This window comes from Corapipo altera, unplaced genomic scaffold (assembly GCF_003945725.1).
Source record: "Corapipo altera isolate COAL_440 unplaced genomic scaffold, ASM394572v1 49, whole genome shotgun sequence".
In the NCBI taxonomy this organism is placed as follows: Eukaryota; Metazoa; Chordata; class Aves; order Passeriformes; family Pipridae; genus Corapipo; species Corapipo altera.
In genome coordinates this window covers 745,254-771,902 of record NW_020884879.1, presented here as the reverse complement: position 1 = coordinate 771,902, position 26,649 = coordinate 745,254, and the positions used below count along the sequence as shown (strand labels likewise).

Genomic DNA, 26,649 nt, shown 5'->3' with positions numbered 1-26,649 from the left:
GCTCCCTGGCCCCCTGTCCGTATCCCCTGCTCCCTGGCCCCCTGTCCCTATCCCCTGCTCCCTGGCCCCTGTCCCTATCCCCTGCTCCCTGGCCCCTGGCCCTATCCCCTGCTCCCTGGCCCCTGGCCCTATCCCCTGCTCCCTATCCCCTGCTCCCTATCCCCTGCTCCCTATCCCCTGCTCCCTATCCCCATCCCCTGCTCCCTGGCCCCGGCCCGCGGGGGTGGGTGTTGGGAGGTGTCACACGGCATCTTGTACCCCGGGACTGACCCGCTCCCACCCTCTGAGAGATCTGAGTACAAGAATTACACATCCTCTCCCAACTCCTTGCTGCATATCCAAACCTCTGAATATCAAATAGTGGCGTTGAGAAAAGCCTAAGTCTGTTCACCTTTGGCGAATGGCTGTCTCCTCTGACACTCTCAAACTCTCTTCCAGATCAGTTTCCACTGCTAACAACGAAGAGGGTGTTCTGGAAGGGAGTGCTGGAGGAGCTGCTGTGGTTCATCAAGGTTCGGTGTTTGGATGTCTCTGTGCGTGCTGTGCCTGAGAGTGGGATAAATGGAATGAACTAGTGTGGATTAAGGGATTTGGGGTAACTACAGGTGCTTTTCTTCCTATGAGAGAAGTGCAACCACCTAATATTTTGACCACACATGGAAGGCCATTATCTTCAAGACATTCAGCCTTTTAGTGCAGACTGTTGCTAACAGTGCACTCAGAAGAGTTTTTCTTCTATTTCTTTTTAAGGGATATAGTCTGAAATAGTGAGGGCTTTTGCTGATTTGACTATACTCCAGAGTTATAAAGCCTCATACAGTGTCTTAGTGTTTGAATTAGAAACAATAATATGAAATAGATAGTAGGCAATTTAGTGATCTGCTTTTTAATATTGAAATAGCTGTTATTGATTTGAACAGAAACAAGCAGTGCAGAACCACAGGTCAAGTGAGATCGATGTAAACACTAGGCTTTTTACTAGCAAAAAAATGAGATCTAATAGAGCTGATAGCTGTAGGTAGAATAATAAAATTCAACTATAGATAATACATTACGTTGTAAGTGTTCCTTTATATGTTGTGATATTGTGCAGGTATGGGAAAGTCTATCTAACCATTTGCTACATAGCAGCAAATACACATTAATTTTTAAAAGCTTTGGGTGTTTTTTTTCAAATGTAAAAGACTAGACACTCCCCAAACCAGCATAACTTCTGTGTTGAATTTTTGACTGTGCTGACTTGGACATGTTACAGGATTCAGCACCATTTCTCTGGGTCATTTTCACATTTTTGTCATTTAAACAAAAGGATTTTTAATACCTTAAGCTCATTATAGGTGGCTTGGCAAAGACAGTGCCTTTGTTAGTCTGTTTTCATCCATCTGTAAAGTAACATCTTGTTCTCTGCAAATGTGCTTATGAAATGACATACCACAGTTGACCTTGAGGCTGTATTGTTTGTGCATTCACAAAGTTAGGAGAATCCTGTGTTAAACAACAGTAGCATGGCTGTTCCTCAAACTTCATCCCAGTATGTTGCTCTCAAGTTTTATTCTGTCCATGTGCAAGAACCTCATCTAGTACATTAATTAGACTGTTCATCCTTTGTAAGTGGAGAAATACTGTAGACTAGAAAAGCTTAATGCAGCTGTTTCAGATAATGTCCTCAGTGTTGAAATTAGGAGGCAGAATTTTTACTGTCTGTGTTTTGTAGGGTTCTACAAATGCCAAAGAGCTCTCTGCAAAAGGTGTGAAGATTTGGGATGCTAATGGGTCACGTGAGTTCCTGGATAAGCAGGGTTTCAGCACCAGAGAGGAGGGGGATTTGGGACCAGTGTATGGTTTCCAGTGGAGGCACTTTGGAGCAGAATACAAAGATATGCACACAGGTAATCACGTACAAATACAGTCTTGTTCGCTTAGTGAGACAACTGTGATACATCACTTCCAAACCTCTGAGTTTTGTTAAGGGACTAAGTGTGAACTGATAGCCAGAATAAATAGTGTTTGAGAGAGTTAATTTAGCTTTTTTTTTTTTCTTACTTAGTCTAATTATCCTGAAAGATGTAGCTTTGTGTATTGTAGTTTGACATTTGTAGAACTGATGGATCAGAAGGAATACACTGTTATTCTTTTATCTAGACCAGATATGGTCACTGATAGCTGGAAGGATGTGTGCCTATTGCAGTCCAGAAGCCCAAGCTATAGCTCCATTTGATAGCAGTGGAACACAGGCTGCCATCTCTGTGTATCAATGTGGGGTCCCAATTTCTGTGATACTGTTGTTCTGGAAAGAACTGGCAGTGCACTACATTCATTGGAGACAGGGGAAGAGAAAGATTTTTCTATTCTGCATCTGGAACGAAGTAGGATGTATCCATAGCTGATAATGCTGTGGACAGAACAGCTGTAGCAAGTTACGATGTGATGCAATATTTGTTGGTATTATTTTCTGTGGAACGGGTTCATTAAACTTACTCTGAAGTGTGTTGCTGGCTCTTTTCTAAGTCACTGAAGGAGAAGATGTAGAAAACATTTTGAGGACTGCCCCTATCTAGTGTGATTTTAAACTCGGATTACCAACATGGGTTAGTTATCTTGGTGGGGTTTTTTTGTCAATACAGCCTCAAAATTAGTTACAGATATTAGACTTGGTATTGGCATGTTGACCACTAGTTTTATGCTAACACAAATGGTGCAAATTGTGAACTGACACATCTGAAAACTTAGTGGAAAATTTCAGGATTCCTGAACTTAGTAGGTCTGAGTCAAAACATAGGGTGGAAAAAGTGAACAAGATAAATTCCCATGGGTTTCATTACTAATAGATTTCCTTAAGTTACATAACTAATGGATAGGTAATCAGCTTCAGGAACTAACATAACCATTTGACAAGGCTTCTGGCACGGTATTGCTGGCAGAAGAATTCCCTGAGCTACTAATTGTGTCACGGAAGGATCACAATATTCTGAATTGGAAGGGACCCACAAGGATCATCGAGTCCAACTCTTAAGTGAATGGCCCATATGGGGATCGTGTATTACTACCTTGCTTGCCAGCTTGGGTCTCCCTGTAGCCTAATTTGATGTTGCTGCAATAAATTATTAGAAAAAAGTAGTTACCGGTCATGCTGATTCACTGGAATGAATCAGAACAATGATTAACAACTAATGACTCTTTTATTCTGAAATCCATTCTGATGGTCAGTTAATATCAGTAAATTTCTTATATAACTGGAATTGAGCCTAAAATTCAGCCTCAGAATTGGGTGAAATGTATTATCCTGTGCTATACATGATTAAAGTTCCCTTCTGGCTTTAAATGCTGTAGAAATTTAGTTTTCATACATGACCTTATGAGTGCTAGATGGTTGTGTTTATTCATCTGTCAAAAACTTTGTGCTTTTGAGTATGTAAAGAGTGCTGGTATCCCTCAATACTGGTCTGGGCATAATTTTATTTTTTTTTTTAATAAGAAGGAGCACTGTAACCTGCAAGTTTAACATCTAGAAAGGCATTTTAATCCAGAAGTGCAATAAACGATTTAGTTTAAATACTGTGAATGACAAGGTGGTAATATGTTGTCCATTCCAGTACAACTATTTTCCTATTTAGGTAACAAGTCATCATGAAAGATAAAATACCATTCTTTGTTCAACTATTTTTTTGTATTGCAAGTTTTGTTTCTTGGGATTTAGCGATTATGCAGACTTCTTAGTTGGTCTTTAAAAATGTCAAGTTGTTAAGAATGGAATAAAGTGTTCTAAATAAGAGTGGTCCTATTTCAGTGGGTGCTAAAGGTAGTCAAAGCACACAAAAGAGATGGGGGGACATGTCAAAATACCATCATGAAAATTTCACAAGCTTTAGAGCACCCTAAGAAACACCAAGAATAGCCTATATTTAGAGTGTGCCAACTAATTAATACCACTTTCAAAGCTGCAATAAAGTTTTCAGAGGTTGTAATTTCAATATTACTTTTCAGTGGGATGTGGGCTGGGTGTTAAAAAAATATCATGACTCGAATCTGTCTTGTTTAGATCTTATTTGATATCTTTCTCCAGATTATTCCAACCAAGGAATTGATCAGCTGCAAAAAGTGATTGAAACGATCAAAACCAATCCAGATGACAGAAGAATCATTATGTGTGCTTGGAATCCAAAAGGTATTGAATAGCAGAGTTTAAATGAATGCAGTTGCACATTACCTTGCTTTATGCTAAAGTATGTTCTGTTCCTGTGTCCACAGTCCTATTTGGTGTCCTTATTTACTTTTTATAAAAACTATCAGGAATACGTTAAAAATGACCAGGGGTTATAAGTTTGATTCTCTTTCTACCTAAGTCTTATGCTCAGACCTCAAAAATATTGAACCATTTCTTCAGAGTGTTTCTTTCCATGTTAAACTTAACAAACCCCTTAAAACTAGAGAACAAAAGTATTATTTGTGTTGTAATCATCTCTTTGAGCCTAGGTTGTCTAGATATCCATGTATGGCTACTTCTAAACAAGAGCTAGTGCAAGAGAATGTTTAACTTCACCAGTGGTGATCTGTGCTCCAAAAAATCCACTGGTGTATGAAAGGGCTGCAACATGCTGTTACCATTATTTATAAGGTTAAGCATTCTCAGACATCAGAAGATACCTGGTTAAAGTTTTTCCTGCCAAGCTGCAATTATGCTATCTACGCTTTTAAGCGTGGATAAACACTCAAAAGATCTTTTGTTTTCTGATGCTTTTTAATTGATCATTGCTTTTATATCTCAAGTAGCAGCAAAGGCACATTGCAATGGGAAGGGAGTAAGATGAAGCAGTTGGAAGTTGCTTTAGGGTACATGCTTAATTTTACTCTTAATGTCTTCCTTTAGGGAAATCAACTGTCTCACCAAGGTGAGTAGCAGTAAACTGCTGTGCAGCATTATGGCATAAATCTGTTATGTGGAATATCTGTTTATGACTTTCTGGTCATGTGGCCCAGGAGACAGCTTGTCATGACCCAGACTTAATTGCTTGGGCAGCAGGTGCTTAAAACAAGAGAAACAAGCAACAGAATGACAATGCTGTTGGCTCTCTACTGTATCCCATTACATGCTTATTTAGGTTTTGCATCTTTTACATTCATAACACACTAATGCTGCTACTGTTTTTTTCTGTACTGCAATTCCTAGATATTTCTCTGATGGCTTTGCCTCCATGCCATGCTCTTTGCCAGTTCTACGTTCTAAATGGTGAATTGTCTTGCCAACTCTATCAGAGGTCTGGAGATATGGGACTAGGAGTGCCTTTCAATATTGCCAGCTACTCACTGCTCACATACATGATTGCCCATGTCACAGGGCTAAAGGTAGGTTATTTTATCATTTTACTTAATCTTGTCTGAGAAATGAAGGACTGAAAGACAGGACTCTTCATGTCATGAAGATGTCCAAGAAAAAATGGAATGAACATACTGTTAGAAATCTTGCTGAAATATGTGTAAAAAAGGGCCCTGTGAATTTGATGTGAATTGCCTCTGGTTTATGTGGGCAGTTAGGATCAGAAACGTAAGAATTCTTAAATTAAGGTTAAACAGACAGAAGGTCCTCCAGGTCATGACCATGTCAAAACTGGCCTATTCATTAGTCTGCTTCTTAGAAATCTGAACAGAGCACTTGTCCTTATGGGATAGTAAGATACAAGTGATTAGATTTTGTAGGATGTGTTTATTGGAAGCGAACAGTAGCTCGGAAGTTGCTGTAAAGGTTTTAATTTGGATATTCTGCCCACCTAACTTCCAGCTGTAATTTCAGCTAGGTATTTCTGTGATTTCCTACTGTAGATGATTATGTAGAGTGGTAGTATGTGCTCAAATAGCTCCTGCCCTGACTTCAGAGATATATTTTTTAATTTGACAGAGAAATTAAAAATGCTCAGCAATCTTGTACATGTGAAAACCCCTTTTCTTTAGGGCATGTAAAAATTATACTAGTAAGGCCATTTGTGCTTGATCCTCCTGCTACCAGCAACATGAAGGAGAACTTAAAATAAGGAAATAGGGAAGAATCAGACTTTACAGCAATTGCAAACAAAGAAATTAGTCCAAGGTACTAGTCCATATTAGTCCAAGGTAAAGTCCATAAGGCAGCTGTTGTCTCAGCCATTTTGTCTCATGGCTTTGGTGGTTTTCAATGTAATATATCCAGGGGCTTATCTACGTTGGTCAGAGGCCAGTAAAATAGCTGATAAAACTTACCTGAGTTAAATTAGGTTGCTCAGGGGCTGTGAAATCACAGAACTTGCAATCTTGCAAACATATCTGGATGCTTGATAAGTGCTTTGGGGTTTAGACTGTGACTGACACCTCCACTGCTGCAAAGTACAATGTTTAGAAGAGGCTAAGGCAGCTGCTCTGAAACGAGCTTTGGCAAGTCATACTTTTAAAAAGTGAAGTGTAAAAGCTGCATGTCACTGCCCTGTCTGTTTTTATCTTGGTGAACAGATCAGTAGTGCTCCATTCAATACCAAAGCTATTATTCTAGCAGGATTTCAAAGATAAATTTTTTGTAAGGTAGTGGAAATTTCAATATGTTTTTCATTAATTATGCAGTAGTCAGGGAAGCTAGTGTCCTTCAAAGTTTTCAAGGATGTCTTGGCAATACAATCCAGTACAAAAACTGCTCCACTGTTCCACACTAGATGTAAGGTGCTATGAATCAATACTGTAAGCATTGTAATGTTTTGCTTTCTTGAAACCTGACTGAAAACCACGTGTATTCTTCATTTTTTCAGCCTGCAGAGTTCATACACACTTTAGGAGATGCTCACATATATCTGAATCATGTGGAATCTCTTAAAGTTCAAGTAAGTACTTACTCTGTATTCTTGTATTGTTTTATCTTCCACAATGCTTGTTCAATGCAGAATTATCTTGGTATTATAAATATCCGTTTGCAAATATTAACTTGTGTGGCTTTTCTTCTGATTTCTCCCCTAATAATTGTAATACACTAATAAATGTAGTATTCAACTCAGGTTGCAAACAGAAATACAATACAAACATGATTGAAATGCACATTAGTGTACTACTTTAGAACCAAGTTGGAGATCCGGAATCGGTACTCCTACTTTTGGCTAAATCATGCCAAAACCTTAGAAAATCATTCTGCCTAATCCAGATAAACAAAAAATAAAATGTCTTTGTAGTATAGCAGAAGATGATAACTTACCGGTTCACAGAGTTAATCAATATTACTATTTGGCTGTGTTTTCTTCAGTAAGTAATTTGTTGCAATAGGAGAAAATCAGAATTCTATTTGATTTGACTTAGCTTGGGTTGACTGTCCTCACTATTCATATGGTTCAAAACCATTCAGAGAACTAGTTAATGGTTTGGACCCAAATGGTCTTGTGAGAAACTGCAGCACATTTGATGCACATCTGGGTCAGAGTTTCCAATATAGTTTCCTCTGGAAGGAATATGATCTGTAACCACCAGAATCGCTTCACCCACTGGAATTGCTTGCAGTGCATTTGGATGATCAAGGAATTCACTTGAAAATTATGCTACTGTCCCTATGAAAATACTAAAGTAGATTCCACCTAACAATATTAAAATTTTCTTCCCTTTTTTTTGTTAGTATAAGTCTTCTTGATGGGGAGGGAAAGTCTACATAGTGTAGTCTGAATTGACATTGAGAACACAAAATCTCTCAAGTATTAAGCTTTATACAGTAAGCTTCCTTTTATTTCAGCTTCAGAGGGAGCCAAGACCTTTCCCCAAACTCAGAATTCTTCGTAAGGTTGAAGACATCAGTGACTTTAAGGCAGAAGACTTTCAGATTGAAGGTTATAATCCTCATCCACCTATTAAAATGGAAATGGCTGTTTAATGCTATAAACCAGCATTAAATATTTGTGTGGAAATGTACCTAAGATACTTAGTTTCTCTAAAATGATGGGGCTTTTATATACTTCAAAAGATACCTGCTTTATTATTAAAAAGAAATAGATAGTAGCAGACCAGAACTGCCTTCAGTACTAACCTGTAGTTGTACAGAACAGATGATTATGCCTGAGGTACTGTGCAGACATTAACTCATCTCTAAGTTGTCAGTGAGCTAGTTTTCTACATGCTTCAGTAGCCACTTCTATTACCATCCAGTTACTGTGAACACTTGCTTATGTGCTTGATATAAAGAGGATTCCTTCAGGGTTGGAGAATTCGTTAAATATGTTCTAAAGTGTGTATGTCTAATAAAGCTTTTTTAAAAAAAACCTCTGGAACATATGATGCGTATTTAATTTTGCTGTGTTTGTTTATGTTTAGTAGTAAAAAAGAGCTGAAAAGCAAAGGATCTTGGAGGGTGAGATCTAGCAAGGAAAAACACTTGAACTTCCCATGGTCTTTCTGGATGAACCATCAGGAAGACAAAAGATCTTAACAGAACCTTGCCTGAAATGCAGTGTCTGTGTAACATCTCTGTAGCAGCAATTTTTTTTATTCCTCAAGCCTACATGAATGATTATTTTGATATAAATCAAACAGAGCTGTAGTTAAACAGAAGTAACCAGATAGCATTAGTAATCAGCTGTCTGTCATCATTTAAAACCAGATCCCACAAAAATGTGGACTAATTTTGCAACCTGAAGCATTAAAAGTTAGAGGTTATAGTATTTGTAGGAATGGAGTTTATTAATTTAATCTTAGGGGAATTCAGCTTTTATCTCTCCTTATCCTTGCAACTTTTGCATTAACTTCAGTTCTTATAAAATTCCTCATCAGGAATTTAATTGTGAATAGATCTATGATTATAATTCAGACATAGAATATTCAATACATATTTGAACACGTGGAGAAATGCATAGTAATTTTTTTATTAAATTTTAAAGTCAGTAAACTTGTAAATATTGGAAAAGTGTATGATTTCAGATAATTCTAAGAATTTGATAATCAGTGTGCTTTAATTACATTCATTCAGTTATGTCATGTGCTCCTCCTAATAAATTCTATCTCAGCTCTACTAGTCTTATATTTTAAAGTCATCTAGTTCAGATAGTCCAGGTGTCTTCTACATTAATGATACATCCCAGCTGTAGGTTGTCAGCCACTTCTTACCATGTGCATACTTTTGTAAGTTAAAGGTTCTTGAGTGTTTTTACAGTCCTCTAAAGTACAAAAAACCCAGTTTAAGTTGCAAATTCACTTAACAGTTCTGCCTACACTTAGCAAGTTAAGTTTCTTTTGCTGGAAACCACTTTATGTAACACTGCAGATAAGGTGGAATCTGCAGGACATTTTAGCAAGTGAGGATGTGAAATAAAATGTTGGCCTCAGGGCTTGACTACTGGGAATTTGCAGTCTCAGTGAAGTTATCCAGGACAGGAATACCTAGCCAAGAGAAGAATTCAGAATGGGAATAATTTATTTCCTTTCATAAATTACAGAGGAGTTAGGTGTATGGACATACATAGCATGCCCTAACAGACCAATATATATTGCTCTGGAAGACCTACTACTTTTTAGTATAAGAATTAACTACAAATTCAGTGTTTTCCTTTGTCAGCACAATTTACTGCCAATAGCAGTTATTGAAGTGAAGCTTGTACCTTGAAGACCAAGAAGGTTTACAGTGCTCAAAAGATGAGAAAGATGTAAAAAGCAGCCTTCACACAGCACACTTTAATGTGAATAAAAGTGATAATACATTTTAAAATTTATAGGTATGAGACTTCTATGTGATTTCATGCAAAAAAAATGAATATTCAAAGAATTTGAATATATAGGCTTAAACAGGAGGTACTTGAGGAATTTTGATTTGCAGAATGTGAACACTGTTCACTGCTGCGAAGATGACTAGTATGACTGCAGGCCATATTCAGAGCAGTATTTTAGACAAAACATGGGACATTGCTAGATCATCTTGGGAAGCTGTGAAAGGGACCTGTAGGCCTACTGAGAGAAGGAGTTGTTCTTGGACTTATTTCCTGACGAATAAGCTGTCCCAGAAGCTCCCAGTTCCTCACTCTCCCCTGCTGATGACTTAGGGCTCTACAGGTGGAATTAGAAGTCAGTTCCTTACCAGCTCTACATATCTGTAGTATTTCTGAGTCTTTGCCATTTGCCCCGTTGACTGCTACCCTCATTCTGCCTCACCATTTGGACTTGAAGAGTTTCCCCTCTTCTGTAATTTCTCCTCCAGATGCATCTTTGTATCATTTCTCCGCTTTCCAAGGGCAATTCAATAACTTGGAGGTAGCAATGAAATTTCTTACCACTTTGGTCAAATACCAACTTCTACTTTCTACTGCCTTAGACAAGCTTTCTTTACCCATATTATTTCTGACATGTTTTGATATGTTGCAAAATTGGCTTACTGCGATACCACAAAGAATATTAGTTATCTGATTATGACAGATGAAAGGTCAGAAAAGAAAGAACAGCTTCTGAATTTTGAGACAAACATCTGTCTGATCAACCATCAAAATCAACAGTCTGTTAATGAGCCTGGCTTGGTGAGTTTGCCACCATAGTGACTGGTGTCTGAATATGGAATGCAGCCCAAGTTTCAAGTGCCTTTATCAAAACCACAAATGGTTCACTTTCACCTGCTTGAAGTCTAACCTGCACCTCTGCCTTCCCTTTGTAGACCACAGAAAGGTGGGCTTGTGGGGTAGCAACACAAATTTATGCTGTGACCATCATGTAGCAATATATTTTTTTAAGAAAACAAAGGACAATCACTGTAACCAGTTGCTACTGCATTTTTTTTGTATAACTAACCTGTTTTCAAGCCTTTTAAATACTTAGGTGTGTCCATACTAGACATGACAGTGCCATACCAAGACATCCAAAGCCCTTTGGTCAGCCCCACAGCATGACATGAAACAAAGAATTTTACAGCAGTGCATGCAAGCTTATGCTCATAAATCACAGGCATGATAGCTGAAGAAACTAATCAGAGTGGCTTGAAGGGTGGGGAGAGGAAGATTTTCTCATTGCTGCTGCATTTTGAAGAGCCTTACTTTGGAACCGTTTGGCCATCAGCAGCACAGACAAGTTTTCATTCACTCTTCCCAGACTGCAGCTGTCAGTTTGGAGATAACTCAAGGCCTTGGCTTGTAGAAGCTGTTTAAATATCACTCTGTTGTGGCAGTGTAAAGGAAAAAAATGAAAAGTTAAGACCTGAAGTCTCCCAAATTAACATATTCCAAGAGCTGCTGGCAACTCATATAAAAACATTTGTACGATGTCCCTCCTGTGTGTGTCTCTGGAAATCCAAATTATTTTAATTACTCCATTTAAATGACAGATCACATAAGAATTTGGTTGAAGTGAACTTTAGGGATGTTGCCAGTATTAAAAATCAGCTTATACTTGTAATGTTAGGAGCACTACACCTGACACAATGAAGTGAGGTACAGTGAAAAAAAAATCAATGTGTGCCAAAGGGCGTAGTCGTCCTGGAATGAGTTTGGAAATTACTACCCCTTAACTGGATGTTGAATCGCAAAAGTGAAAGTGAAGTGAAAGCGCCGAGTCAAAATGGCTGTTGCATTCTAGGCCAGGGACATGGGTTTAACGTCCACAAAGGCACCCTGAGTTTGTAGTGAAACGATTATGTAATGCTCACACAAAGTGATCTGGCAGCTCTGCCAGATAATTGCCTCACAGATTGCCTCAAAATCTTTTTAATGTTTGGGCTCCTTTAGGAGCCAACACACACCCCTTTGGTCACCTAACTGTGTCCACAGACAGGAACTTGGGGTACTCTGGGGATAGGATTCAGCATGCTCAGGACTGCACAGCTTTGGGATGTTCTTGCCTTGGTGAATGAGCAGCTATTCCCGTTTTGAGACAGATAAAGTGAATATAGCAGTGATTCTGCTGTAGGAAATCATTCCTCCTGGAGACTACTCCAGCCAGATGAGAGATGAACTTGTAGAGGAGACACACTTGGATGAGAGTCAGGATTCAATTTCTAGCTGTGCTAGAGATTTCCTGTCTGGAACTTGGCTAAGCTGTTCAGGCAGTTAAGGCCTCATATTAATTTCCCATGTTTCTAGTACAGATAATTGTATTCCATTTATTCAGTGGAGAGTTCTGTATATAAATACATTAAATGCTTATGTGGTTCTTGGATGTTATGGTGAAAAGAAGAGAAAGGTTATACGAACCATCAAGTAAAGCCAGTATTCAGGACCAGCCTTTAATTTGTAAAGCAAGGCTATACTGATGGGTAATTCAAACCCATCCTAATAGACATTCATTATAAAACACCCCCCTCTGCAAATTAGGTGTCCTATCTACTGGTAGACAACAGCTGAGAGCGAGAAGTACAATTAAAAATGTTGATAGCAGGGCTTGGCATGAGAAACCGGCAGAGAAATTATGGTAATGCCATCGCTGTTGTTTCCAATTGCTGCAGAGAACCAAGAATTTGTTAATTTACATTGTTTGGCTCTGTAGATTTGGTGTCACTACTCAGAAAAAGGATGGATGCAAATAAAAAACAATTTACTTTAGGCTGGAGACTGGTATTCTAAAAGGTACCAGGCTGTCTACTGACACCTTGCTATTTATGATATATCCAAGGGTTGATTCTGGTCTTTGGACTCATTAAAAATATTTCATGCAAAATGTATTTAATTATAGCTGGTGGCAGTGACTTAAGTACTAATACCAAGAATGAGTTTCCTTGGGGCAAAGAACAGGTTTCAACCTTTTAAAATAGCTGCGTATGTACCAAATTCCTCCTTAGGACAGGCAGGGCACTAAGTGCACTGACAGACCTCGCCATGACCAGTCTCACCTGGGGCTCACTCCCTCTGTCCACGAGCCTTAGCTTCTACCAGGCTTGAATAGCAGGTTGTATTGGGTCTGGCTGAGCTGGAGTTCATTTCCCCACAGTAGCCCTCACAGTGCTGTGCTTTGCATTGGTAGCTAGAAGGGAGTTGGTAGATAACACACCAGTGTTTTGGCTACTGCTGAACTGGGCAGGCACAGCATCAGCACAGTAAAATTCCTTTCTCAATCGAGGGCAAGATCCTGGGAGGGAACACAAGTAGGGCAGCTGACCCAAAATGACCAAAGGGATATTCTGTACCATATGACATCAGCTCAGATGTAAAAGCTGAGGCAAGGAGCAGGAAGGTGGGCATTAATTGTCTCCAATGGCTGCCTGCTGAGGAACCATCACAGTGCTGAAGCCCTGCTTCTCGGGAGCGGCCGACCATGGCTGCTCATGGGAAGTAGAGAATAAACCATGTTATCTTTCACTTTGCTTTTGCGTGCCAGCTTTCGCCTGGTTTCTGCTTCAATAAACTGCCTTATCCGTACCCACGATTTTTTTCCATCTTACTCTCTCACCTGTCCGGCTGGGAAGGGGAGTGATAGAGTGGATGGGTGGGTACCTGGCATCCAGCCAAGGTCAACCCACCACATGGGTGTACCTGATTCCAGCTCTGCTACAGCTGTGGATGTGTCTGGCCAGGGACCAACACCCCAGCCTGGCTGGACACACACTGGGCCATGTCTGACCATAGTTCCCCTCACTGCCTGGCCTCTACCCATACTCATCCTTATCCCCAGGGAGATGCCCAGTGCTTGGGGCTGGGGCTACCCCACTGTCCCCTGTCGCCCCTGCTCCTGAATGGAGGGATGAGCCTGGCTGGGAGGCCTCTGCCCTGCTGTCCCCATGGGGATCCATGGCAGTTCCTCGCCCCTGGAAGCAGCTGGCCTCTGTGGCATCCTGCCTGCCAAGTATCTCAGGCTGCCTCAAGCCCTAAGCCAGCACTGCAGAGCTAGGCCCATGGCTGCACAAGACCTTGCTCTACAAACCTTGCCTGGCTCTGGGCTCTGATCCTCCACTGTAATTTAATCCTGGCCAGACAGGAAGCACCACCACAGACAATCACTCACTCGCCCGCCAGCAGGACTGGGGAGAGAACTGGAAGAGTAAAAGCCAGAAGCCCCATGGTTTGAGGTAAAGACAGTATGTGGCAAAAGCCACATACTCAAGGAAAACAAAACAAAGAATTAATTCACTGCTTCCCATGGGCAAGCAGGTGTTCAGCCATCTCCAGGAGAGCAGGGCCCCACCACACCTAACAGTTACTTGGGAAGATAAACACCATCACTCCAAATGTCCCCCCCTTCCTCCTTCTTCTGCCCATTTTATATACTGAGCAGGATGTCATATGGTGTGCGATATCCCTTTGGTCAGTTTGGATCACCTGTCCTGGCTGTCTCCTCTCAATCTCCCATGCAACCCCAACCTTCTCACCACAGTGGCAGTACAAGAAGCAGAAAAGGCCTTGGCTCTGTGTAAGCCCTGCTCAGCAATAACAAAAACATCTCTATATTATCAACACTGTGTTCAGCACAAATCCAAAACACAGCTCCATACTAGCCACTGGGAAGAAAATTAACTCTACCTTAGCCAAAACCAGCACACCCTCCTACAGCACTGGCCGCCGCCTAAACCCCTCACGGGGGGACTTCGAGACTCTTCAGAGGCCACCTGAGAATCCCCTCTTTGACCCCCACCCACAAGCTTCTCAGGCCTCTGGGGGTACTCAGGGTCTGCCTGAGCCCCCCACCTGGCTCCAGCAATCCCTACCGTGCCCCTTTCCCATTTCTGTCTCCCTGCCCTGGCTCTGTGACCCCTGAAATGCCCCCTACATCCCACAGCAATTAAATCACTCTTCAGCAAGTCTCATCAGAGCCCAGTTGTCTGTTGGGTGGGAGGACACATCCCTCTGGGGAGCAGCTCCTGCCAGGGCACTGAGGGCAGGATTGGCCCTGCTGGCCCTGTCCAGCCTCACTGGCAGCCTTCCCCCATCACACCTCCCCTCAGACCCATCTCAGCTCAGGACATGGCCCCCAGTCCCTGCCTGAGCTACCCCCAGGTGCGAGCATCTTCTATCATATCGTACCTGCGCCAAGCCATGGACCTCACTATCTGGACCCTGAAGCACAGACTGACTGTCCAGCTTGCCCTGGGTCTGACTTCATCCCCATGGACAGGCTGGCAGTCGCTGGGCTGTGTATGGCCCTAGTCCCTTTCCTCAGAGTGGTCTTCTCACAATGGCCTCCTCTGGTAACCTTCGCAGTTGACTGTGGCTGTTGCTCTCAGACCTGCCCTGGCAGCTGTGCTGTGGGCTCGTGGCTCCCCAGCCCTCCCTGCACCCCTGACAGTGCCCCTGGTGCCACTGAGAGATGGGTGACTTGCAGTTTGCTAATAGCATTGTTCTCTGGGATTTTGATATTTACACTTGAGTTGGGACAGCACAAATAGAGCTAATACAAGAAGAGGAGCCTGAAACCTCTCCACTCTAAAATGTAGTCCTTCATATAGCCACTGCAAAGTCATTTCTACATATGCACTACTGTGCTAAGCAAAACTCTCACTGGAGCACCAAGCCCACAGAGCAAAATGAAAATGGGAGCTGGATAATTATCCTTGGGCTACAGGGGATATCAGCTTCAGCAACCCTGCAGTTCTCCACAGACCACACTGTTGAGCCTACACCAGCCTGCACAGATGTTATCTAAGCTATCTCATGGAGCTTCAGTGTCCTTCACAGAGCAAGCAGCATGGACTTATCCTTTGTACTTTGCTTTTCTGCCTTTCATATGGGCAATCACAATCACAGATGCATTCTTTTGAATTTCTCACTGAGGTAAGAATATGAAATTTCAGCAATTACTTTCATAATAATAATTTAAAAGATCAGATATTTCCAGGTTGTTCACAGAAACTGCCTGTGAGAAGAATGAACCAGGTAGATAAGGTGGAGTGAGGCAACATTGGTAGGAAATAACTGAAGTAGAGATCAAGTGATTTTCAACTCATTTGAGGAATGTAAAGGAGTTCTGGCACCTGCTCCAAAGGCCATGCAGTAGATGCATTAAACAAATAGTAATTAGGAAAAAGCCCAAAGCACTTATACATACACTTACATGTTTTGTCATTGCTGCACCAGTTCCTAGAAGTGCTAAGGCCTACAAGGAAATAAACATTCAAGACTTGCTTCTGGTTTTTTTTTTTTTAATTCCCAGTGGAGCTACTCGGTAGCACAAAAGATGGAATAACAGTTGATGCAGCATACTGTTTTCTACTTATTTTATAGAAAATGTAACATACGTGATAAAACATTTTATTGATTTTTTTCTGCTTTCTCTGCTCTAAAAGCAATGTAAAGAATTATATAACAGGGTGTTCAGTGCAATAAAGCAATTCATACACTGTACATCTGGGGTTATAACAGTGCTGCTATGTATAGTGTGTTTGGAGCACAAATTCTGAACCAAATTTCCAATTTCACCGGAAACCACACATTTAAAAAAGTCCATTTCCTTTTGGCACTAAATGTCAGCTGCCTTCCTCATGTAGGCATTGCAATATATTTAAGTATTGTTTTAAGAAAGAAACTATTTTTTTAAACTTAAGGGAATACAGGTGGAGAATATGTATCAAGATCATATAGCAAATACATTTAATGCTATTCTGAACACTAGTTCAATCTGAACTCTGAATATGTAAAGGAACAATATCAACATTACACTACAGTACTGACTGGAGTCACTGCAGTATTATTGAAATAAAATATTAAATTTTCAAGCTTTGAAATGGTTGCATATCCCATTTGGAAATGCATATCCTCATCTGGAAAAGTTGGCTTCTTAGTCCATGAGGGTTCACACTCAGCTGGTTTAGTGACCCACTCTATTGCTTCCTTTACTTCCCATTTTTGCTTTGCATTCAGCATCTGGGGATAAGGAAAATAAGAATCAAATATAGTGAAGGATTCTACTGACTTTTTTTCTACAAAATTTATATGAAGTGGTAGAAACTCAGGAAATAGAAAGCAAGTGAAAAGTTGGAATTGCCATTCTGTCTGCACTGTGCTTTTGGCCACACTTGTGCAGAGTTGCAATGACTATATCAATATCCAGACTCAGTTTGAACCAATCAGATCAGGACCTGTAGGAAGTACAGTGTAATGGTCTAATAAAGCTATCATGATCCAAGATATGGGGGTAAAAACTGGAGTGATGTATTGAGCACGCGAGTGCTATTTAAGGGTCTTGGGGGCTTACATGCTAATGAGGAGGCAGGGTTATTCCAAACAGAGGTTTCCACAATCTATTAGCATTTCCAGTAACAGGGGTGACATGAGGGGAAAAATGATTTTATATTTCTTGGATACAGTATTTACATTTTGGGAGAAAAGGGTTGATATTTCCAGTAAGCAGGATTACATTGGGGAAGAGTGATCAGCTTTACCAGAAAGAAGGATTTACACAGGGAGGGAGAAAACAATGGGATATCTGATAGCATCATGCAAAGTCTCTCTATAACCTGCTGGGGTTGATCAAGACAATGGATCTTTTCTGGTCTTTTAGATGGTGTTTTTTTTCCCAGCCTCTGTGGCCCAAGGTTTCCTGTTTAATCCTAGCAGTTCCTTTTCTGTTGGTATCCAAATTTCGGACTGCAACAGTACAGCACATCATTCTGTGGGAATGAGTATATCTTGTCAGCATATACTTGAGTAAAGCACCCTAAAACATGGTCATGGCTGCCTGAAATTTTCAGCAGAAAAGCTTCTTGACAAAAAAATGAAGTACCTTAAATAAGATGAGTTTCTGAAGCAGCATTTCTCTCCCACACAAGGGAGAAGTTTTCTTCCTATAAAAAAATAAAACATATGAAAATTACACGATAGTTCCTCTGCAGGTCCTTGCCATTCTGTATTCACAGAGTTCTTGGTTCTGCATTCCATGGCATTTCACACCCCATGAAAGATTCTTGCTGCGCTGCAGTGGGTCAGCGCAGCAGCTGTGGCAGGTCAGTGAACACATGAGGCAAAGAATCCGGCCATAGTAGTCAACAAAGTAATAGTTCCAAATAAAAACATGTGGCTTCCATCTAATTATTCCTTTTCATCCAAATATTTTAGTTTGAATAACATATTTTCCAATTTATTTTTGACCAAATATTGGTGAAAAATACTAATAAGCTCTGGAAGCCTCCTTGGATATGAAAGGCAATTAAAATCTTCTACCAGACAATCGTGGTAGTGGGGTTCCCCTGCACACTCAAATTTTTGGCAGAGAAATACCTGATATAATTCTTACTAATACATCTACTTTGGTCATATCCAATACTGCTCTTTGTTGAATTATATCAACATTTGTTGCCATCATTATTCAGGATTTGAAGAAGGAAGAAAAAATATTTGTCAATAAAAGCTTATATTTCATCTAATGGCTTTAAATAGAAAATAACATAGTATAGTAGCAAAAAGTGATATCCACAGTTATTTCATTTGGGTCAGTCATTTCTCATATAAATCTGCATCTGTAAATATCATCCTGTAGATATGCACCCACCTTTACTTTGAACACATATGCATACTTGGAACAAGATGTGGATCACTTCTGAATGATTAATGCGGCAGTAAACTGGAATCCATAAAGATTCTAGAATTTACAATTTTAACATCACTGCCTTACAGAAAGAACTTTCTTATTACTTCTCCTCTCTTGTGAATAAGCTTCATCCTACTCTGAAAATAAAACAGCAATGGTTTTTCATAAATCAATGGAAACACGTTTATACTTTTATCCTCATTTGTGATCAGCCCTCAGCATTGCCACACTATTACTGTTTTCCTGCAATGCAGCATTATGCAGTAGGAGAAAGGAGGAGTGTCTGGGAGAGATACAGAAGCAAAGTCATCAGTGCCTGTATCATAGACCTGAAAGAGTTAGACTAGGCCTAGTTCAACTGTTCAAAGCACAAAACACAGAAGAATAACAACACTAAATATATTGTGCAACCTCAAGGCCTATGTGTATAACTGCAAGCAAAGTTACGTCAATTAATTACATACCTCTAAATAACTCCACCACACTGCATCTCAGATAATATTAATTTACAAATAATTAGAATAAGCTTTTTATTTCTTCCTCAGAAGTAGCTAGGAAAAAAAAATCAGAAAATGAGATCAGATGTATCCATAACATCTAGCTGAACCAAACCCCTTCACCCAGCCAACTACAACATATGACAAATTTTTCTCATCTAGGTATGAACATCCCCTGAACCGGCAACACTATCTGTAGGTAAACCAAGGTGTATATTTTCCAAAAGAAACATCTCAGCTATATTAACTTAATCTGACACCAATAAGCTGTCACAGAAAGTCAAGCACAAACATTCTCTGGAAATAAGGATGCTGTTTACAAGGGAAGCCAAGGGTCCTCTACAGCTGACAGTTTCAGAGTACCCCTCAAATTGTAGGCAACCAGAAGTTCTAGAATAAACCAGCATTTCTTAAATTTTGAGGTTCATGTCGCCTCTGAAGGAGATACCCTCATTTCTCATCCATGGAGTTACTGCAGGTTAAGACACCGTGTTTCTCGACACAGCTATCTCGCATTGGCCTTTTTGGCCATCAGTGTGCTTGTAGCAAGCGTGGAAAGAATCCTTCTCAAACGTTTGTTTGCGAAGCCTAGCCATGATATCCAAGCACAAATTTTATGTGTTTCTTTAACTCTCTTAATGATTTTGGTTAATTCATATCACTCTCCTGAGAATCCCTATGTGGATAAGCTCCTTGCTTAAGCTAACACAGCTGCACCCATGCAAACTCACTGTTACACACAATATACCAATAAAGAGACTTCCTTTTCACCTTACTTCCTTGGGTATATCCTCAATCATAAACCAGACTGTAACAGTCTGCCTTACTGGAAAAACTACTGGAACGGTATTGAGCCCACTTTTTTACTTCCCCAAATGGATCTGCTATGTTACATTTTCAGTCAGCCCAGCTAAACTTCTAAGTGTTTAGGACAAGCAGTGAGAATTCATCATCATCTGTTAGCATTCCCCACTCCACATACCATTTAAAATCTTACCATTACAGGATTGAACATTCAAACCGGTTTTAACTGCTGGTCTGAATAGCCCAGCCAGGAACAGGACCTTGTGTAAGACAGATATCCATACTTCACTATTTGCTGTTCTGAAGCAAATGAGTACGGTTACAAGTCAGGCTGTGTTTTAGTCAACAGCATATTATTTTGTTAAATAGAGCACCAAATAATGTTCTTTGGGAAAACTGAAGGATAGGAAGTGTTTTGACTTCTTTTTTTTCCCTCGAAAGCCATCAATTTAGTCAAATAGATCAACTTTGCCAAATAAGCCCTTCCCTCTTCTTGCTAGCTATTTCATTGCAAGAAAACTCCAAACCAGATAAATCCTTGGAAGAAGCAGAGAACAGCACGAACTCCTTACTAATCCAGTGTTAAGAGTTACATGGCAAAAAATCACCAGTGTAGCAAAACTGAATGTTTGACGTTGCACTCCTGGGACACACAAGAAGATGCTAGCAAACACGCCTCATCTCCCACAGTCCTCTTCCCTGGGAGATGCAAAGTAATGCTTTTCATCAGGTACAGACGTATTTAAGCTCACTCATTTCTTTTTTCCCACGCAGGCCATTTTGAACTATTTCTGTAAGGGAAGAAGAATAAATATCAAGTCATACTGAACCATATCAAATTACTTCTCCCCACACTCCAGATTTCATCTCTACAGTTGTCCCTCCAGCCTGTCTTAGTCTCAAAGGCTGGTGATGTGTTCCTTAGTGAGTTACTCCCATCAAAACTGATGACACAGCTCAAGGATTAGGAAAATGGAGGGTACCAAATTCCGGCTTTAAAGGAAAGGTGACTTATCATAAGCTTCTTCTTCTGTTAGCAAAACAGTAATATATCTGAAATTCATGCAGAATTGCAATTGCTTGGCATCCTGCTTCAAGGATGACATACAAAATAAAAAACCCCATAGCATAATAAACCAGCATGATGAAAAAAAAAGTTAAGTAATGCTAGTCAGTTGAGGAATGGCTGTCAATCTTTTCCCTGTTTTTCTGAAGCAAGCAGAGAGTTGAGACAGCAGATATTCTAAATCTTCACAGCCTCCTCCCTCATGAGCTTGTGTTGCACTGCCAAATGTGTTTGCCTAATTTCATGGCTGTGAGTAGTTGATAATAAACACTTTTCAGCTTTCTTTTAAACTCTATCCAAGCAGGAGTAAAAGATTAAACAGGAAAGCCAAGTCACACTTTTCAGCTGTCAAGTTAGAACAGAGAAGCACCCCTGATCTCATGCCTCCTGCTCTCAGGAAAGGAAAAGCTAAGTTATTTTAGAACAGGCTCTTTTAGATCTTAATACTGAACAGAATTCCCCCCAAATGACTGATCACTTCAGCAAACATATCAACACAAGAAGCCCAAGCATTTGCTAGCAGCCAATAGTAACACAGACAATTCAATTATTGAGTTTTTAGTAAGGCATTATTTTTGCAAAAAAATCCCCAAACAATTAAAAAAACTAAAACAAATTCCCAGTTATCCAGAGTTAAGGAAAAGCAGCTTCTTGGCCAAATCATAAACAAAGACCTACGGATTAAAGCACAGTCTTTAAGTATACAGCTTCCTATAGCTGTAGACATCAGTTCCCACTGCCAGCTATGGTGCTAGAGACAGACAAGACAAGCTGTACAGTTTCACCAGAAGAGGGACTAGTTTGCACCTCTGCATGAGGGCAGACACGTGAAAAGGGTGTGTTGGGAGGGAAGGACATCTCTGACCAGAAAGCAACACTCACCGCCAGGGAAACAGTTTCTATCTAAAATGTCTGGACTTGGACTCCACCATACCAAGAGTTTTAAATCACAGAGCAAAAGGCCAGTTTCTGCTGTCACCACTTAAAAGGTTAACTGGCTTCAGGTGTGGAAAGATAATAATTGTGGGTTTGTAGGATTCTGTAATACACAAGGACATAAAAGCTTTGTCCTCTAAATTTCTCTACTTTATTACAGATTACCACAAATATCACAAAAATTGCCATTAGGAAACATGTCTATGATTAATAAAATGAATATGAATGAATATATATGGAGCTATTACAAATTACTATCAGCGATCAATGGTATCAAGCAGTAGTATGGTATCAAGCAGTAGTATGGTATCAATCAATAATAGCATCGGTCAGTACTATAGTACAACCAATGACAGCAGCAACCAAGTATCTACATACTATTTCAGATTGCTACAGCTTATCATGAATGAAGCAAACTTATCAATGATATAACAGCAGATATATTTATGAGTACTTATATGAATATTAATGCTATTGATATTGAGGTGAATTAGGCAGACGTCAGAAGGAGCCAAAGGATCCAAAAAGGGGGGAACAACTTGATGCCAGAGCAGAATGAACCCACCCCAAAAGAGGTGAGGATGGGCCAAGCCTATAAGACAGCTGACAGAGTCCCATTTCCAAAATGATCCACATCACAGAATCCTTTTATAGCCAGGTGTCCCTGGGGAGAGTTCAAGAGCTTTTAGAAAGTTTGTGTGGGATTCAGCCAAGAAGTTCTCAGACAGCAGCTCATTTTTGGATAAACATTAGGTCCTTTTTATATCACAGACTCATAAGAAGGAGTAGGACATGGGGCAGCCAATAGATCCTGTTTACATTTAATTACATTTAAATAAACATTAATCTACATTTAATAAATTTACATTTTTCACCTGTACCAGCCAATTGGGGCTGGTGTTTTCTGTTCCTTCAGAGCAAGTTTATTTTTTCAGACTGTTTTCCACCTTCAGAGGACAAACTGACATTACAATCTCCTTGTTTGGTGTTTATCGGTGGTATCTGTGGACGTTTCTGGTTTCTAGGTACCTCGGCTGCACTTCAAAGAGACCAGCTGCACTTCTCAGGGATGTTTTTCAATAGTTCACAGGGCTAGTCCCCAGGCTCACATTTCCAGGCTGGCAGCCCTTTCTCTGTCAGTTTTTTTGAGTAGACAATATCTTTTGTTCAGTAATTTTCTTTCCTAGCCAGGCTGTCTTTATGGCTCCTCACATCACTGCCTAAATAGGCTATTTTTAATGAACAGTAACATACTAAGTATACAAGGTTTGGCTCCCAGATCAACAGCATATTCAGTAGGGAAGTGGCTAAAAGGCTAAAATCTGAGATTAAAATATCCATGTAAGAAAGATGAAATCAAGAAGATGATGTGGAGAAACATCTGATAAGCAGGACTAGGCAAAAATATTTTCTTTCAGAAATGCCAGAGTTCCACAAAATTACTCTGAAATGTTCTGACCAATTCCACCACTAAGCACTGTGCAGTGGCTACAATTTTCCACCTTGCAGTAATTAAGCATGTGCAGAGTCTCCAAGAACTTGGCGATGCCTGTACTTTCTTTGATATTTTAAAGCCAAACATATGTATTAATTACTGCAAAATCAAGACACATGTGCAAATGAAGATAATCAGGAGCAGAGAATCTGAGTTAATGAACATTCTTATGCTGAGATCCCACTTAACCCACAGAGCCTTCAGGACAGAAGCTATAGTCAAGTGCACAGTGCTGTTTCATGATCCAGTCTGTTGAGCAAAAAAATGTAGATTCCCCCAGTGTCATCCTCAGTGTTTGATACTCAGCGATGTCTCAGTTTCTGTTAAATGATATTTTGTTTGCCACAGTTTAAAAAACAGCACTGTTGATAACTCGACAAGGGGAAAAGTCACTGATACTGGAAAAAAAGGAGCAATTCATATTGGTTAAAAACTACAAAAGAAGAAGATGTTGAAATGTATGACTTGCATCAAATACTCACCCAGAGCTCTCAGAAAATGAACAACTTACATTTGTTACTATCCTTTTCACAACAGTGCCCCCAGTGTGTCTTACCCAGCAGAGTTACCTGGGGCAGGTAAGCTCTCTGTAGAAGCCTCCAAAGTTGTTGACAATTTCTTCTGTGTGTCTATTGACCACATGAATAAAAAGCCTTGAGAGCACATACAACTGCCATATCGCCAAATTTACTGCCTCATTACATGTAAATGCCTGTAACAGAAGGACTGCAGGCTCTTTCCTCAGCTGCTACTTCAAGAAGTAACCATTTCCAACAGCCTGTGAATTTGAATTTACATGGAACCATTCACTTTGCACCCAGATCTGGGTTTCCACTGTCAGTTTAGTTGCGTGGCCATGTTTCCAGATGCTGATTCCTTCCTCAAAAAACTTAATAATCGCAAGGGGCTTTCAAGATGAAAATTGCTTTGTATCACCTCCCACTCCACAGAGGAAGAAAACAGCCACCCTAGTCTAAAACGCTGCTAAAGAAACAGAGGCCATCAAATCCCACTGTCCTCTGAGGAAAACAGCATTTCTCTAAATAAGAGAGCCTTTATATACCATCCCTTTCAAGCAACTGCTGCATCTCCCCAAGTTGTTTTGGTACTTGCAGTCACGTTCAACTTCTCATTTCCTCATAAGGCATTCTGTTTCTGGCAGTGAGATAAAGGCAGTTGTGCTCCAGCTGTTTCAAGTCCCCAAGACCCAGGGCTGAAGGTGAATTCTGTTTCTTTTCCAGTTCCACTCAATGTCAACATATATTCCCAGCAAAGGTTTTTGTTAGGATAAACCACATGCAAATCCTGTTTAGCAAACTCAAGAGCATCAGAAAAAGGACAGACACAGCATAAGACTTGTGTTAACCATCATTTTCTTCAGCAGCGTGGAATAAAGAACGTCTTGACAGTGATGAGATGGTGATTCCAATTCTACAAGATCATCCATGCTCAGGGTATTTGCTTGAAATACGAGAAACCAGTGTCTGAAACTCAGTTTTGTAAGAACTCTTTTGCATGATTCTAGCTAAGACACTTCACTTGCCTGTGTCTCAGTTCCTCTACTGTTCCCACCTGCACTGTAAGAGGAACATCCCATCTCACTTTCCTTAGGTGTGATGAATCATGTACTACAGCTGAGGTCATTTATGTATCTAGGCAGGTTGTACTAAGCATGTTTCACTCATGACGACAGAAAGGGTGTTCAGCATCTTGTAACTAATAACCAGGTGATGCACAGGCTCCAAACTTAGGCTGACTAAAGATAATGGTTTATTCTTAAAGAAGCTTAAAATAACCGAGTATGTGCTTGTTAGATTGCTAAGTGATTAAAAAAAAAAGTAGATGTTTCTGTGAGAAACAATTGTGAAGGTAGATTGAAGGAGGAAAAGGCATGATATCATTAAGTCACAGGTTTTGTGGGTGTTCTAAGCTGAGTGCTTAGAGGGTTTTGACATATTCACAGTGTCAGTGAAACACTAGACTTGAATAGCAAAGAAGGAATTGCTCATTCTATGGTCTAGGGCAATGACTGTCTGAAACAGCACTAGCAGCCCTTATAAAGCACTGCTGCAAAACAGTGGTGTATGGAAGTTACATCTGGTACAAGAAGGGAGCAACAAGAACAGAGGGTGACCCCTTGCATGTGCTTGGCAGTACTTGTAGAACAGCATCCCAGGACACAGCGCTTACCTTGGCGGGTCTGCGGCAGTGTAATGTAGTAGGCTTTACCCATAGAGGCTTTACCCTCTTAGCCTGCTTGATTGCAGTGCATGTCTCACAATTGTGGATAACCTGGGAGATAATGTCCACAGTTATATCCATCCCTCCCTCATCTGTAGGTGGCATCTCTGCTCTGATGACCTGAGGCACTGTGGGCTCATTGAGGTAGGAACAGCTCTCCTTCATGCTGCCAGTCTAGATCTACCTATGACAGCTTGATTTGGGCAGCTCGGTCTGCCTGTTCGTTGTTATGATGTTCTTGTTAGCTCAACTCTTAGGCACGTGTGCGTCTACACGGCAGACTCTCACAATCAGCTTCTTTACCTGGGTGGCGATGTCTTGCCACATTTTGGAAGCCCAGATGGGTTTTCCTTTGTTGCCACTTTGCCTTCTTCCACCTGCCTAGCCATCCCCACAGAGCATTGGCTACCATCCACGAGTCAGTGCAGAGGTAGAACCTTGGCCTCCTGCCCCCCCATGGTGTCTGAGACAGGGCAGCCCAGTGACCTGGGAAGGCAGATCCCACTGACAGTCACTGCCATCCTCAGAGGCCAAGATCAAGCACTTACCCACATGTGGGCTATCTGAAAGGTGGTTACCTGCATCCCAGGGACACTTGGGCAAGTCTCAGGTTAGAGCTCCATTCTCCATGCTGTCTGCACATAATGACTGGTACCCAGGCTTTGTGGCAACCAAATTGCTGTGCAGGGCCCACAGGTTTTACCCAAGTTTTTATCTTTTTTTTTTTTTTTTTTTTTTAATAGCTCAGATGTCCATTGTGGGGAATAATGGGAAATTACTGCAGCTTTTCTTAGGAAAACAATTCTCCAGGCTCAAGACCAGGAGTTGAGGTTGGTAGGTGATGCTAAAAGCTGTCCATCTGAAAGGAAATTTTCAGTAGACCAAATGCTAGATTCTGTCTGCAGCTTGCTCACAGTCTTCAACTTGACCCTGGATTAGTCAAAACACCTCTCCTTGCCCTAATTTGCCATCCAGAGATAATGAAACTGATCTCATTTGTGAAGTGTTTGAGAGTGTGTGAGAAATGCTATGTATTAGGCAATAAGGATTTTTGGGTAAGATGGCAAATGCTTTGGAAGCCCCCCAGGAGAAATGTCTCCTATCCCTAGATTTCGGCCTATTGCTTGATGTAACATTGTCTGTTTTGGAACAAACAACAAATGAAGGCCGTGCTATTTGTCAATAGATCAAGAGCATTT

The 26,649-nt window shown here is 40.6% G+C and overlaps 2 protein-coding genes across 2 annotated transcripts in view; one reads left to right on the top strand and one right to left on the bottom strand.

Moving 5' to 3' along the window:
* Positions 1–8,252, top strand: part of TYMS (thymidylate synthetase) — a 9,580-nt gene extending 1,328 nt beyond the window's left edge. Inside the window, exons 2-7 of the mRNA XM_027638967.1 lie at positions 439–512; positions 1,715–1,889; positions 4,064–4,165; positions 5,168–5,343; positions 6,768–6,839; positions 7,730–8,252. Of these exons, the coding sequence (XP_027494768.1) occupies positions 439–512; positions 1,715–1,889; positions 4,064–4,165; positions 5,168–5,343; positions 6,768–6,839; positions 7,730–7,867 (737 nt within the window). The 3' untranslated portion in view covers positions 7,868–8,252. The remainder of the gene's footprint in view (positions 1–438; positions 513–1,714; positions 1,890–4,063; positions 4,166–5,167; positions 5,344–6,767; positions 6,840–7,729) is intronic.
* Positions 8,253–10,754: 2,502 nt separating this feature from the next.
* Positions 10,755–25,615, bottom strand: ENOSF1 (enolase superfamily member 1). The gene is made up of 6 exons (XM_027638904.1): positions 25,400–25,615; positions 20,733–20,800; positions 20,465–20,508; positions 19,930–20,012; positions 16,557–16,748; positions 10,755–11,160 (listed from the first exon to the last, which is right to left on the bottom strand). Exons 1-6 carry the CDS (start codon positions 25,613–25,615, stop codon positions 10,930–10,932), a joined length of 834 nt encoding a protein of 277 aa, XP_027494705.1. The 3' UTR covers positions 10,755–10,929.
* Between the last annotated feature and the right edge of the window lie 1,034 nt (positions 25,616–26,649).

Coding starts and splice junctions, on each gene's coding strand:
- ENOSF1 (XM_027638904.1), bottom strand. CDS start 25,615: ATGAAGGAGAGCTGTTCCTACCTCAATGAGCCCACAGTGCCTCAGGTC. Junction 20,509..20,732: donor TTGCTAACAGAAGAAGAAGC/TTATGATAAGTC, acceptor TTCTTCTTCCCT/TACAGAAATAGTTCAAAATG. Junction 20,013..20,464: donor GCGTGGGAAAAAAGAAATGA/GTGAGCTTAAAT, acceptor CATTTGCTTCAG/AACAGCAAATAGTGAAGTAT.